A 15,987-nucleotide genomic window follows, 5' to 3' on the forward strand; every position below is an offset into this window, starting at 1 on the left:
TACTCCACAGAAATATCTAGACGATGATCTAATCCAACCCACCTTGCCATTGCCCAAAAATAAGGCTCTATAGTAATCCTTTAAGCTTTACGATCTTAATGATATTTTAAAAACTTTATCGACTATCAAACCCAACAACCACTTCAATGACCCTCTCTGCTCTAATTGCCTATCTCTTATCTACCACATCATCACCCCTCTCAGGACCAAAATCATCAATGCTTTCCTCTCACAAGGATCCATCCCGAATTGCCTAAAAATTGGTGAAGTCACACCTATATTGAAAAAACCTTCAGATAACCCATCTGAACCAAATAACTTCTGACCAATAATGAACATTCCCATGCTAGCCATGGTCTTGGAAAAATGAACTCAACCGCAATTAAACAAACACATCACAAATTTCAAGCTTCTGGCGACTGCCAATCTGAATTCAGGCCTGGACACAGCACCGAAATGGCTATTCAAGACGTAGATAATGCCCTACTCGCACTCAACTGGAATAAAACCTGTCTGCTAGTGCTGTTCGACCTTTAATCCGCCTTCAATACAATTATTCCTTGTAAAATTCTTGAGAGGCTAGAAAACAGGATGGGACTCTCTGGCACAGTCATTCAACTCAGCTCAGCTCGGACTGAGCTGAGTTCTCAGTCCGAGCCTGAGGTACCGACGGAGAGAGCGGGCCTAGTTGACCTGAGTTGTGACCGGGCGAGGTGAGGTCCTATCCTCGTACAAGACAGATGCTCCCAGATGAAGGGCAGCAGCCCAAAATGCATTGGAGCAGGAGGAAATAAGTAAGGATATAATGTTCTAAATGGAGTTTGTGGAGAAACATATTACAATGACCACATTGGATTAAAAACTTTATACTTTGAGATACAAACAAACTTGTCAAGATTGTTTCTTTAAAAACTTTTGGAGGCAGAGACCCCCCAACACAAGTGTGCCCTAAGGGATGCAATCAGTTTCCAATTGATAGCACTTTATTTTCTGAATTACTATTCATCCACTGGGGAGAGGACGACACCTGGGAGCACCTATTCTATAGATTGAACTTTCGTTTCCAAACAGTTGACCTAAAGCTGTGCACTTGTCTACCAAACGATATAGTATCTGTGTGTGAGACCCAACCCATCATAAAGGGTGCTGTCCTGCAGTGCAGTTAAATGTTTCTAGCTAATTCAATTGTATCTTAGTTTGTAGCTAGCTATACCAAGGGCCTTAATACAAGTGACCAGGACATGATGTAACTTTTGCTACCGAACTTACCAGAATTATGAGTCTTGCAGCCAACCCACAATGTTAATTGGGTAAAACAACCCAAATTTTAACCGGGGAAAAATGCTTTGTAATTACCAGAACATGCTGATTTTCGTGTGTAACACCAACTTGGTATTCCCCCCAAAAAATGATTGTTAATATTTATTACACCTGATAAATTCAGAACATCTTAGGTATCCGACTTTATTATGCGATATGTCAGTCCATCATTCTCTTTGGTGTCCCTGCCATTTCATTGTCTGGCGCTAATTTAGATGTAATATTTATTTATTTCTTTTACCACAGGTGTGTGAAGTCTGATCTGGTGATGGGCGGTGACATGTATCCAATATGGAATGATAAAGGATCTGGTGCTGTGAAAGATGTCAGTTTGTGGAGTGTAGAAAATGATCCTATGCATCCCTTAGGTAACACCGCTTTTTTATTTAAAAAAAAAAACGTTCTTGGCTATTGCAGCTTTTTTCAAATGACTATCACCTTACAGGTAGCCTGAGTTACCTCCTGTCACAAGAAGGGTATAACTGGAGAGCCTGCATTCACAAAAACAGTTTTACTGCAATACAGTGAAGAAAAGACTTTAGCCAACAAGCACACGGTATGTAATGTGATGCAACCAGTGATGCAATGCCGCTCTTAAGTACCAGTATTCGACAACATTCAGTAAGAGTCAATGATCAATTTGCTTTTTGATGGAAGACTGGACACATTTATTGGTTTATGTGGGATGCGATCTATAAAATACTGCCCTTACTTCAAACACAAAATACACAAAATACTCAATTAGGTTCCTAAGGCCCAATGTTGCCCCTCAGTCACAGAATCTTGCTGTACATGCAGATTGTCAACTTTAGATGTATTCATACAAAGAAATGCATGTTATTGTATACTAAAAACAAATTGAAAGAGAATAAAAAAGCCTTCACTGATTATGAATAGATTTGAAACATAATACAGTGCGGTGCTTAATTTGTGCTCAATTTAAAAATAATAATAATCAAACAAAAATAAGTGCAATGATGGTATACTATGATAATGCCGAAGCCTAAATATTGTCTGATAAAACAATAGTGTCCTAAATATCGTTTAAAAATGTATGACCTATTGTACTTAATAACAGAAAATCGAAACAAAATTAATATATTTTTTGGGATATGTACAATGTCTAAATATTGTCTGACAAAAATATAGTGCCTTTAATATCCTTTAAAAATGTATGCCCTATTGAAATTAATGACTTAAAAATACTCAAAAAAAAGAGATACGTTTTTGTAAACGATATGTACAATATGTACATTATCAACATTCTGACATATAGCTTCGGAGGTGCAGGTTTTTTTTCTGAGGAGTCCGCCGATGATTACAAGGTTTGATGCAGGTTTGATTTTGCTTAATCCCTATTGTTCGACCATTCTACACTGCTGATTTCATGTTCTCCTTTGTCTGTTCTTTAGCATCACTGCTTGCTGCCATGCACTGGTTTCCTGTTTTTCTGTTGCCCTTTCTCTCTATTGCTGTGGGTGAAAATCTGATGATGAAAACCAAGTCACCATCCCAAAAATTGTATGGTGATGCCGGACACCTGCAATCTCCTGCACAAATTAAGCTCTGACTGGTCCTCATTTACTTATTTTTGGCTTAGAGCATGCTGCAAGCCTTCCTACTGCGCTGCCCTATGTCAAAAGAAAAGTGCAGGAATGCGCTGTAAGGCTTAGATATGGCACATTCCTGTCCTTTTTTTACTGCGCTGGTGCACAAATAGCTGCCTAGCGCCAACACAGGCACTCTTCCACCATGACGTAAGCCTACCTTCAGATTGTTTTTGTGCAGAAAGGGACACCTCCCATCACAAAAACCAACTGCTACGCCACCTCTGGGAAGGAGTAGGCTTTGTACGTATTCCCAGGTTTACAGCATGTTTTAACGCTGGGGATGTGTCAAATGCCATGAGTGTTACCAAGAAATACCACAGCAATGTCCATTGCACCCCTTTCATTCACAATGTGAGGCAACGTAGCAACTTACACTGCAGTGCCTCACATCACATCTACGAGGCCATGGAAAGCCATGCAGTGTATGCCACCGGAGCTTCATTAAAAGTGGGGTTCTATCGTGTTGAAAGAGCCTCTGACTTTGGAGTGCTACAAATAGACAACCACACCTCTTATTGTACGAGCCAAGGCCTATAGCAGGGCATATCACATAGCTTTCTCCTGGAATCTATGTCGCAATCCCTTTAATTTCCTTTTTTCCAGTAAATAACTTCCTGGTCTTTCATGTGGCAAACATTTAGAAGATGGAGTATCCCTCAATTTGTAATGCAAATTTGCCATATAGTAGAGTACGAATGAAAAAAAGCACTTTATTTAGTGAGGAAGTGGTCAGTTCTATGTTGGAGGACTCCCTTTCACTGAAGAAGCGCCAAGTGTTGTTAACGTCAATACACTTTGGCAGATATATTTCTGATAGAATTATCCAACAGCATTGAAGCCTACATTGAAGGATTTATCACTTCCTCCAGAAATAAGAATATTTTTCATTACTATTCAACTGTAAATTTGTCCCTCGAAACCTCCTTGAGCTTTGTCACTTGACTTGGCCATGGGTCCACCGGCAATGAAAACTAGCAAAAAGAGATGGCAGGGTACCAACCCACGGAACTGGCAAAGCTCCAAAACTATTTCTAAATGCAAAACAAGAACTAAAAAGGTAACCTTTTCGTCAGGCCTTTGACATCCCTTCTTGAAGTGACCCCTCAAATATTCAAGCTCAGGGCTAAGTTTCATTGCAGGGGCACACTACTCCATGGAGAAAGCATTTTTTCCTGGGCATGGAGATGAGCTACTCAGCAGCAATGAGCTCTATGACATTTCTCTGCATTAGACAAGTACAGCCATTCTCTGATGAATGTCGTAGCGTGAGAAGACACCTCCAATTTGCACTTCTGCCTTTTAATGAAGTAGAAAAGAAAGGTCTGACTTCGATTAAAGAAATGGTGCAGCCTTGGGCAGCAGAGGAGGGTATGTGATTTACAGTCCACACTGCCAGGGAAGCATTTGTGATTGAGAGAGGGATTAATCAGCCACAATACCAGATGCATTTCAGGCCACACTAAAACAGAACCATCTTTTGGCATGTTACTAGATTGCATAACCTCACCTTTACTTATGAACTACTTCCATATCAAAGGCGTGCTAGTCAGATTTTTGTGTGTCATTTATGAATTGCTTCCAGGTGCACTGGTTCCCGTATCTGAGGTGTTGTGACCACATATTTCACTTACCACATTGCGGTGCAGCATGATCTTCCAGATCGTCAATAACTGACATACACGGCCAGTTTGCGCACTCTATGCAAGGGTTATTTCCCTCAGACCCACCTACAGGTGCCAGAGTTTTGAATCAGCGGGATAACACAAAATGATGGCTCTGCAGTGGTGTGTCAGATGCGTTCTCCTTTGGCAGCATCGGGTGCCTATTGCTTGATTCACATTGGCATTCTTGAGCATTCAGCTGTAGCTAGCAGTACAGTGAAAATATTTGGATAGGCCTGCAAATCCAGAAATCTCTTTTTTTGTTGCAAAATATCCAGATTATTTCTTCTTATAAAGTAGGAATCTATGTCTGGTATGGGAGGAAGCGTAGCGGTGATGTTCAGGGTCAAGTGGACTTTTCATCGTGGTGAGTCTTTGGAGATTGGGGCTGGAGAAACCCTTGACTTCTGTATTACCATCTCCCCTCACTTCTCTCTGGGTGCCACGCTGGTTTATAGACCTCCTGGTCCTGTAGGAACTTTTCTTAAAGTCTTGCATGAATTTATCATCCCCCTCGAATATTACGCTTCACCTACTTTATACTCCTTGGGGACTTTAACATTCACCTGGACTGTGAGGAAGCAGGGGACACGCAGGAGTTTCTTGACCCACTTAGTCTTGCCCAGCTCACACAATGAGTTGGTTCTTCCACTCATCGCGGCGGCCACCTCTTGAATCCTATTTGTTCTAACTTTACTATTGCAGTCAAAGTTCCTCTCCCGGTGTCCTGGTCCGATCATTTCGTGATTTCTTTTTCTTGACAAATCCATTGCAATCAATCACTGAGCCCGCCCTACCATGGGCGTTTAGGCAAATCCTCTGTTAAAATAGATTCTCTGTCCTTCAGTCTTGCTCTGGTTGAGACTTGTCCAGCTCTTTTTGATAATCTGAATGGAGCTCTAGATACCTTCAGTAGCTGGATCTCTCTAATGTCTCAAAAAGTGTTTTTGACAGAAATCAATTCTGATTATTTTGGAGAACCCCCAGCCATGGTATTATGTTTTAAATTCCGGGTATTGTGTTTCTCCAGACCAATCACTAGAAAACTATACGGGCTACTAGTATGGTTGTCATGTGACTCCTACACCTTGTAGTCCTTAGTCTTACGTAACATTTTCTAAACACTGATATACACACATATTGATTGTCTCTGTGTAATGTGTGTGATGTAAAGTGCTCTTACACCCTACAATGGTACGAGTGGCGCTGTAAATTAAATTAAATGCATCTGAGAGAGAGTGGTTATGGAGACTTGGGGGGCAGAGTTAAAGGGTGGTAGTGAGGGAATCCATGGCAGAGGGGATCATTGGGGGGGCAATAACAAACATTAATGCACAGGACGCCACCAGTGCTATGGATGGCCCTGCCCTTGAGGCCAGTCTGCCTCACCCGTAGGTACCACCATTGGCCTTGTTTCAGCAGTAGTAGCTGCAACTCACCAGGGATTGGCAATGCAGGATTTGCACGCACACCAAACTAAGTTCACAAACTTCACAGTCTCCCTGCTTCTTTTATAATCACTTTTAACATGTGCTGCCTGCTGGGGGGCCACTGGAATTAATTATGCAGCAAAGGATGACAAAATGATGACGTAGTGTTGGCTAAATTATGCATTAAAAATAAGGCTGCAGCGTAATGAAATATATTTTCAGATATTTTATTATTTTGACGTTTGTACACATGCTAACAGTCTCTGGAAAAATGTTGCCTTATTAGTACCAGTGTAACATACAAACGCAGCAGTGAGAAAGGTGACCAGTCAACCTTTGCAATAGGCCATCCCCACCGCAGCAACACAAGTCACATTTTTTATTAACTTTTGATATGTTTGAGCTACAAACAATTTATTAGTTTAAATAATGGTCAGATCATGCAGCAGGTCTTGCATTATGAGGCAACTATGGCGGAGCCATAATTTTAGAGAAAACATTTGACAGAAATCAATTCTGATTATTATGGAGAACCCCCAACCATGGTATTATGTTTTAAATTCCGGGTATTTTGTTTCTCCAGACCAATCACTATAAAACTATACGGGCTACTAGTATGGTTGTCATGTGACTCCTACACCTTTAGTCCTTAGTCTTATGTAACATTTTCTATACACTGATATACACACATATTGATTGTCTCTGTGTAATGTGTGTGATGTAAAGTGCTCTGACACCCTACAATGGTACGAGTGGCGCTGTAAATTCAATTAAATGCATCTGAGAGAGAGTGGTTATGGAGACTTGGGGGCAGAGTTAAAGGGTGGTAGTGAGGGAATCCATGGCAGAGGGGGTCATTGGGGGGCAATAACAAACATTAATGCACAGGTTACCACCAGTGCTATGGCTGGCTCTGCCCTTGAGGCCAGTCTGCCTCACCCATAGGTACCACCATTGGCCTTGTTTCAGCAGTAGTAGATGCAACTCACCAGGGATTGACAATGCAGGATTTGCACGCACACCAAACTAAGTTCACAAACTTCAGTCTCCCTGCTTCATTTACAATCACTTTTAAAATTAGCTGCCTGCTGTGGGGCCACTGGAATTAATTATGCAGCAAAGGATGACAAAATGATGACGTAGTGTTGACTAAATTATGCATTAAAAATAAGGCTGCAGCGTAATGAAATATATTTTCAGATATTTTATTATTTTGACGTTTGTACACATGCTAACAGTCTCTGGAAAAATGTTGCCTTATTAGTACCAGTGTAACATACAAACGCAGCAGTGAGAAAGGTGACCAGTCAACCTTTGCAATAGGCCATCCCCACCGCAGCAACACAAGTCACATTTTTTATTAACCTTTGATATGTTTGAGCTACAAACAATTTATTAGTTTAAATAATGGTCAGATCATGCAGCAGGTCTTGCATTATGAGGCAACTATGGCGGAGCCATAATTTTAGAGAAAACATTTGTAAACTAGGATATTTTGCCATTCATGTTTGAACTCTGTTGTCGAAAAAGGGAGAAGTGCTGAGGACTGAAACTCCATGGCTCGGAGACAAATGGCTTGTGTTTCCACATTTTATCGTATTTGGTACATTCTGTGATTAGAAGCATATCCCACTTTGTGAATATATTTTAATGTCTATAACTCATTATAACCTTAAATAGTCATGAGTATCCATTGGTTGATTAAACTGGGCAGTGAAATGCCAAACAAATACTAAAAATTGGGATGTCTGCGCATTCTGGCCACACCTCTGGCTCCACCCACAGATCCAAACCTTGGGTTATTCCTGCCCTCTGATTCTCCGCCCACTGTTCTCCTACTTTTTTCCCCCACTTCGACCACTGTGTAAGACTAGGCATCCCTGGACCTGTGATGTGCCGCCGCTGCCGGCGCCGCATGTGCTACAGATTTACGGTGCAGGGCTTCAGCATACGGGAGCTGGCCATTATTGTATCCCTAAACATGTGCACGTTGTCAGTTTGACATTGACTACACGTAGAGGGTCTCTAGGTTTCTTTTCAAAAATATAGCTAACATTTGGACCTATACATTTTATTTTGTATAAGTTAATTGAATGTGTGTAAAATTTTGCAATGCCCGGGGAATATTAGTAAAGGGAGCAACCCTTGGTGAATCACTAGCGTGGGTGATTGCTGTATTATTTATTACAGACTTTGACGTTGTGCTTTAACTTTGGATAACATTTATCATGAATTCTAGCGCCAAGAAGCCAATATTGGTAAATATGTGCGCTACAAATAATCCCTAACATACACTGTGCATACAGTATATTTAATTTGGTGCTTTAATCATAGGCTGTTTTAAAGTATTCGGTGCTGAAGACAGCCTCGATTGGTGTTGGATCGAGGACCCAGAAGTCTGCACACCTAGAAGACCGAGATAAAGCAGCTTGTCAGAAAGTTTAGCATTTTCCCTACAGGCGGTGTTTGTTGGCCTGTGGCAGGGTCAGTCACATGTCCTGGATTCCTGTTATTTAATTGAGTCTATCCCAGTTGTGCACCCCAGTGTTTCTTGTGCACCACCTGGCACACATCATGTCGGAGGATGGTGATGAGGTTAACATTTTGCCCCCCCCTGGAAAAAAGTCTGCGAATGCCCATGCTTATGTTGGCAGAATGTATATGCTGTCGCCATTGTGAAAGAGTATACATAACGCAAACATATAAATCAGTCCCTTGGCTGCTTGCTTTGAAATGCAAAACACAGGACAACCAAGTCCAAACACATTGAAAAAAGGTGTCACTGAACATGTGTTGTTCACCCGAGATGTAGACCCACGCGAGAAATCTTACCAAAGGTATATATATTACCAATAGCAAATTGTAATTTTGCTTTAAGGTAATGTTTCCTCCATTTGCGTGCAATCTATGCAGATGGTATATAATGGTTAGGTGCACTTTCTAATTTTATGGGGTATTTTTTAAGAAAATACCTCCATGGATGTACTCGGGTATGAACCAAAAAATAAGATTTTTATTGTGATTTTCACTTAATTCTGAAATGCTACAGAGTAGGCTTACCCCTCTAACTTACTTTCTAGAACATAGTGTGAAGACGAGAAGTTATGGCTGCATACATACCTTGTCAGCCCATCAGCTGTGTGCTTACCCAGATAAGAGTTTCACAGGCTATCACCCAGATAAAGTTGGTTTGGGAACAATGGGCCTCATTTATGAGGCTGTGCGTCACTTTTACGCCGGCGGTGCGTCATTTTTGTGACGCACCAGTGGCGTAAAAAATGCGCCTTGTTGCGCCATATTTACAAAGTGACGCATCTAGGTAGATGTGTCACTTTGTAAACCCCTGCGCCACATTATACCTAATGTATGCACGGGGGCATATTGACGTAAGGAAGGGTCGTAGAAGTGACACAGTGAAATCTATGAGATTTCACTGCGTCACTTTTAGGACACTGTTGCGTCAAAATCTTGCGCCTGCCTCACCGCAGGCGTAAGACTGACGCAGGCCCTTTCACACGGGGCTAGCCCCATGTGAAAGGACGCATTTCTGGAGTTGCGTCACTTTTGTGACACACTCCAGCAATGCGTCACTTTTGCGCTTACAGGTACGTCAGAAAAACTGCTGTATCTGTAACTCCTTGCGACATGATGTGTCATACATTAAATATGACGCATCAGGAATGTTGCAAGGAGTGTGCACTGAGAAGTGACGCATCGCTGCTTTCACGCAGCAATGCGTCATTTCTCATAAATGAGGCCCAATATCTCTTCTTGAAGGTAATCACATTCGCTTGCAACAACTAAATATTTACTCTCCATAGTTTAATGGAGACTAAACCTCTGAGATCCCGCCGACAGCATCCCTCTCTTCCACCAATCATCTGCCTAACACTGTTAAAGAATCAAGTTTCAACAGATTTGTCAAAAGGGACTAAAGTTATAAACAAGACAAAAAATCGATTTCTGTAGAGAATCAGAACTACAGATTCGGTCACTTTAAGAATTATATCTCTAACGGTGAGAGGGAGAGAGACAGAGAAAAGAGAGAGAACGCGAGAGATAAAGGGGATACAAAGAAAGAATCCTTGTCATAAATTGTCTCTTATTTCTAATTTTTCCTTCTAAAAGATGGGTGGCGTTCGTCACATTGAACGAATGGTTTAGTGTCGTGGCTCAGTATCGTCTGGTGTGCTCTGATTTGTACCCTGTTTTCTTTTCATTTACAGGTATGCTGGCACTGACCTTTATGGCTACGATAGGTCACAGCAGGCCCACTGAAAAGGCCTATGTCCTGAACTCTAATAAAGTCTCCCTGACTGGATTTAACAATGGGTCAGAAGTGGCATTAACGCTTTATCAATCTGACGATATGACCAGTGTTTGGGATGATAAAGGTACGTCCATAAAAATTCATACTTAGTGCGAGAGCAATGTGTTTGAGGTCCAGGGTCAACTTTTAATATAGCTCTGTCAGTGAAAAGCATTTATGAAAATGCTTTTGCTATTTGAAATGTACGGTTTTACTATTTTGGCTATTAATGTATGTTCGTAGATGTGATTAGTGGCATTTGATTCTACCATGACGTACTTAACTAAGCTATAGCACTGTATCATTTAGCTAGTGGTAACTGGAGTAACCAGCACCACTGAAAAAAGCATGGGGCGCCTGCAAGTCCTCCAAAATACAGCAGCATGTTTGGTCCTGAAACTCCCGAAAAGAGCAGCTTCTAAACCCTCTCTTGCGGCTCTACACTGGCTGCCGGTAAAGAAGAGAGTCATGATCAAAGCACTCTTAATATGCCACAGGATCATATGGCATAAAGCTCCACTATATCTTCAAGACCTTGTCCATATTTATGAGCCAAATAGAACACTACGTTCAATGGGAACAGGCCTACTGAGGATCCCCCGTCTTTAAAAAAAGCAACACTGGGAGGCCGCTCCTTCAGAGCGTTAGCCGGCAACAACTGGAACCGACTCCCGGTTGGCCTTAGGCTAGTAGAAACAGAGGCTAATTTCAGAAAACTCTTAAAAACACATCTCTTCACTCTATAGAGTGGAGCCTATCTTTTCACTGAACTTTTCTCTTCTCCATAGCGCGGGGACACACCGAGATGGCGTCACCAGGCGCTCTATAAACCCCTTTATTATTATTATTAATATTATTATGAACACGTAGCGATAATTATCATTAAACGCGCTTAGCGCGTTTTTTGCTATCGCTGAATTTTATCACCATGATACCGCTGTATTAACAGCGCTTTGCGCATTGGCGATTTAAAATCCAGCGATAGCGGCAAAATGCTTGAATATCGCTCGAAATCCAGCGATATAAACTCACCAATGGCGAAATCCTTGTTGAAACGCCCTGGTGGACTGAGCCTGACAATCCACCTTCCATTGGCAGGATGACTAAGTCAGGTTTTCTTCAGGGGTTAAAATTCGGCGCAAAACACGGTTAGCGCTGCTTTTTTGATCGCCTGACCCGCCTCAATAATAGGGCGATGTTGTGTTTTTGACAGAATCCATGCGGATTAGGTTGGGAACGCCTACTTTGCATGTCATTACTGTTGTATATCGCTGACATGCAAAAGCACCTGACTCAAGGAATCTCGCGCTAAAGCATAATCGCGAGTCCTTGCAAATTCTGAGTTGTAAAAATTGCAGCTTTTCCGGCGCATAGCGCCAGAAAAGCAGCTATTTGGCTCTTGATAATTTGCCACTAAGATTTTATCCAGGCATCTGCAGACTTGGGGCCACATGTACCTCCCTTTTCTGCGGTTGCTAACAGGAAATCAGCCCATCTACGACAGTAAAAAAGGATCCTGGCATGTAAAAACGCTATTTAGAGAGTTACAGACTCGAAAAATAGCCTTTGCGACTCTTGCTATTAGGAAGGGGCATCCCTTCCTCATAGCAAGTCACAACGGTATGTACCATTGTTTTGTGACCGCATTTGGCGTTGCAAAACACTCACATTTTACCACCTACTTCAAGTAGGTGGTAAGCCACTCGCAAATGGGAAGGGGTCCCCAGGGGACCCCTTCCCCTTTGTGAGTGTGTGCGAAAATATTTTTTAGGAGCAGTGGACCACTGCCTGCTCTTAAAAAACTGAAACAGAAATGTTTCTTCTATTTTTTAAATATGCATCCTATTTTCGTTCGAGGAACATGAGCTGCATTTAAAAAAAAAGATAACTGCTTTATTAAATAACTGCAACAAATGATGGACGGAAAACTGAATGACTGAAACATTCTCACCCAGTCAAAAGATCTGGGTTAAGATCAGTGTTCTTTTGCCCACAACGCCACCTCAGTTTGGACCCAGCCATATGCAAACTAGTCTTGATCCTGTGCCTCATGGAAACAGTACAGACTGAACAGCTAAGCCAGGTCCTCCCTGGACTGGAAACAAGCATCCTGGGACCAGTTTTGTGGTATGCCACACTTCCTCAACTAGGCTAGCTTAAATCCAGTGGCACAGTGAGCAAGGGACCCATGCCTGGGCATACCCGTCCCACATAGGGCAAAAAATGTAACTGCAACAAATGATGGAGGGTATGCTGGATGATTCAAACATTGTCCCCCAGTCAAGGGATCTGGGTTAAATCCATTGTTCTTTTGCCCACTATGCCACCCCAGTTTGGACCCAGCCATATGCAAATCAGTCTTGACCGTGTGCCTCATAGCAACAGTCTAGACTGAACTGCCAAGCCAGGTCCTCCCTGGACAAGGAGAAAGCATCCTAGGACTGGTTTTGGGGTATGTCACCCTTCATCAGCCAGGCTAGCTTGAATCCAGTGGCACAATGAGCAAGGGACCCATGTCTGGGCATACCCGTCCCACTTAGGGTGAAAAGTGTAACTGCAATAAATGATGGATGGATTGCTGAATGATTCAAACATTCTCCCCTAGTCAAGAGATCTGGTTAAACTCAATTGTTCTTTTGCCCACTACGCCACCCCAGTTTGGACCCAGCCATCTGGAAATCCGTCTTGACCCTGTGCCTCATGGGACAGTCCAGAACGAACTGCCAAGCCAGGTCCTCTCTGGACCGGAAAAAACATCCTCCGGCTGGTTTTGGGGTATGTCACCCTTCATCAGTCAAGCTAACTTGAATCCAGTGCCACAGTGAGCAAGGGACCCACGTCTGGGCATACCCATCCCACTTAAGTCAAAAAGTTTGGGCCCAGCCATATGCAATCTAGTCTTGACCCTGTTCCTCATGGAAACAGTACAGACTGAACATCTAATCCAGGTCCTCCCTGGACCGGAAACAAGCATCCTGGGACCAGTTTTGCGGTATGCCACACTTCCTCAACTAGGCTAGCTTGAATCCAGTGGCACAGTGAGCAATGGACCCTTGCCTGGGCATACCCGTCCCACCTAGGGCAAAAAGTGTAACTGCAACAAATGATGGAAGGAGTGCTCAAAGATTCAAACATTCTCCACCAGTCAAGAGATCTGGGTTAAATCCATCATTCTTTTGCCCACTACGCCACCCCAGTTTGGACACAGCCATATGCAAATCAGTCTTGACCTGTGCTTCATGGGAACAGTCCAAACTTAACTGCCAAGCGAGGTCTTCTCTGGACCGGATTCAGGATATGTCACCCTTCATCAGCCAGGCTAGCTTGAATCCAGTGGCATAGTGAGAATGAGCAAGGGACCCACGTCTGGGCATACCCGTCACACTTAAGTCAAAAAGTGTAACTGCAACAATTGATGGAAGGATTGCTAAATGATTCAAACATTCTCCCCCAGTCAAGTCAATCCATCATTCTTTTGCCCACTACGTGAATGCAGTTAGGACACAGACATAAGCAAATCAGTCTTGACCTATGCCAGATCAGAATGCCAAGCCACGTCCTCTCTGGACCGGATTCAGGATATGTCACCCTTCATCAGCCAGGCTAGCTTGAAACCAGTGGAACAGTGAGAATGAGCAATGGACCCAAGACTGGGTATACCTGTACCACATAGGGCAAAGATTGTAACTGTAACAGAATGCCGAATGATTCAAACATACTCCCCAGTCAAGAGATCTGGGTTAAATCCATTGTTCTTTTTCCTACTACGCTACCCCAGCTTGGACCCAGCCATATGCAAATCTGTCTGAACTCTGTGCCTCATGGGAACAGTCCAGACCGAACTGCAAAGCAAGGTCCTCTCTGGACTGGAAAGAAGCATCCTGGGATCGGTTTCGGGGTATGTCTCCCTTCATGAGCCAGGCTAGCTTGAATCTAGTGGCACAGTGAGCACAGGACCCACGTCTGGGCATTCCCATACCACGTAGGGTGACATATGCAGAAGAAACAATTGATGGACATAATGATGGACAATGCAAACATTCACACCCAGTCAAAAGGATCTGGGTTAAATCCATCATTTTTTTGCTCACCACACCACCCCAGTTTGGACCCAGCCATTTGCAAATCAGTCTTGGCCCAGTTACTTTTGGGAACAGTCCAGCCCAAACTGCCAAGCCAGGTCCTCTCTGGACCTGAAACAAGCATCGTAGGAGTGTTTTCGGGGTATGTCACCCAATATCAGCCAGGCTAGCTTGAATCCAGTGGCACAGTGAGCAAGGGACCCATATCTGGGCAAACCCGTCCCACTTAGAGCAAAAAGTGTAGCTGCAATAAATGAAGGACAGAATTCTGAATGATTCAAAAATGTTCCCCAGTCAAGAGATCTGGGTTAAATATATCTTTGTTTTGCCCACTACGCCACCCCGGTTTGTACCCAGCCATATTCAAATCAGACTTGAACCTGTGCCTATTGGGAACAGTACAGATCAAACTGCCAAGCCAGGTCTCCCCTGGACCAGAAACAAGCATCCTGGCACCTGATTCAGGGTATATCAACCTTCATCAGCCAGGATAGCTTCATTCCAGTGGCACAGTTAGAAAGGTACCCACGTCTTAGTGTACCTGTCCAACTTAGTGCCAAAAGTCTAACTGCAACACATGATGGACGGAATGCTGAATGATTCAAACAGTCAGTTGCAGTTGGCAGTTCAGAGTGGACTCTTCATACAAGGAACAGGGTCAAGACTGATTTGCATATGGCTGGGTCCAAACTTGGTTGGTTTGGTGAGAAAAAAGAATGTTGGATTTAACCCAGATTCTTTTGACTGGGGGTGAATGTTTGCATTGTACAGCATTCCGACCATCAATTGTTTCTTTTGCATATGTCACCCTATGTTGGAAGGGTATGCCCAGACATGGGTCCTTGTTCACTACACCACTGAATTCAAGCTAGCCTGGCTTATGAAGGGTGATGCCCTGAAACCGCTCCCAGGTTGCTTGTTTCCGGTCCAGGGAGGAGATGGCATGGCAGTTCAAGCTGGACTGTTCAACAAGGAACAGGGTCAAGACTGATTTGCATATGGCTGGGTCCAAACTGGGGTGGTGTGGTGAACAATACATGATGAATTTAACCAAGATCCTTGTGACTGGGGTTGATTGTTTGCATTGTCCAGCATTCTGTCCATCAAATGTTTTTTTGGCACATGTTGCCCTACGTGGGAAGGGTATGCCCAGACGTGCCTCCTGTGCTCAATACACCACTGGATTCAAGCTAACCTCGATGATGAAGGGTGATGCCCTGAAACTGGTCCCAGGATGCTTGTTTCCATCCAGTGAGGACCTGGCTTGCCAGTTCAGACAGCACTGTTCCCACAAGGAACCGGGTGAATACGGTTTTGCATATGGCTGGGTCCAAACTGGGGAGGTGTGGTGAGCAAAATAATGATGGATTTAACCCAGATCCTTTTGACTGGGGGGTGAATGTTTGCATTGTCCAGCATTCAGTCCATCAATTGTATCTTTTGCATATTTCACCCTAAGTGGGAAGGGTATGCCCAGACGTGGGTCCTGTGCTCACTCCAACACTGGATTCAAGCTACTGTGTCTGATGAAGGGAAATGCCCTGCAAACGGACCTAGGATGATTGTTTCCAGTCC

General features: G+C 43.2%; 1 protein-coding gene across 1 annotated transcript in view; it reads left to right on the top strand.

Annotated features, from left to right (window-relative positions):
• LOC147747658 (uncharacterized) overlaps positions 1-15,987 on the top strand; it is a 174,408-nt gene that overhangs the window by 134,814 nt on the left and 23,607 nt on the right. The window contains exons 3-4 of the mRNA XM_086925828.1: positions 1,567-1,688; positions 10,248-10,415. Coding sequence (XP_086781954.1) covers positions 1,567-1,688; positions 10,248-10,415 — 290 coding nt within the window. The remainder of the gene's footprint in view (positions 1-1,566; positions 1,689-10,247; positions 10,416-15,987) is intronic.

Source organism: Lissotriton vulgaris, chromosome 1_1 (genome assembly GCF_964263255.1).
Source record: "Lissotriton vulgaris chromosome 1_1, aLisVul1.2, whole genome shotgun sequence".
Taxonomy (NCBI): domain Eukaryota; kingdom Metazoa; phylum Chordata; class Amphibia; order Caudata; family Salamandridae; genus Lissotriton; species Lissotriton vulgaris.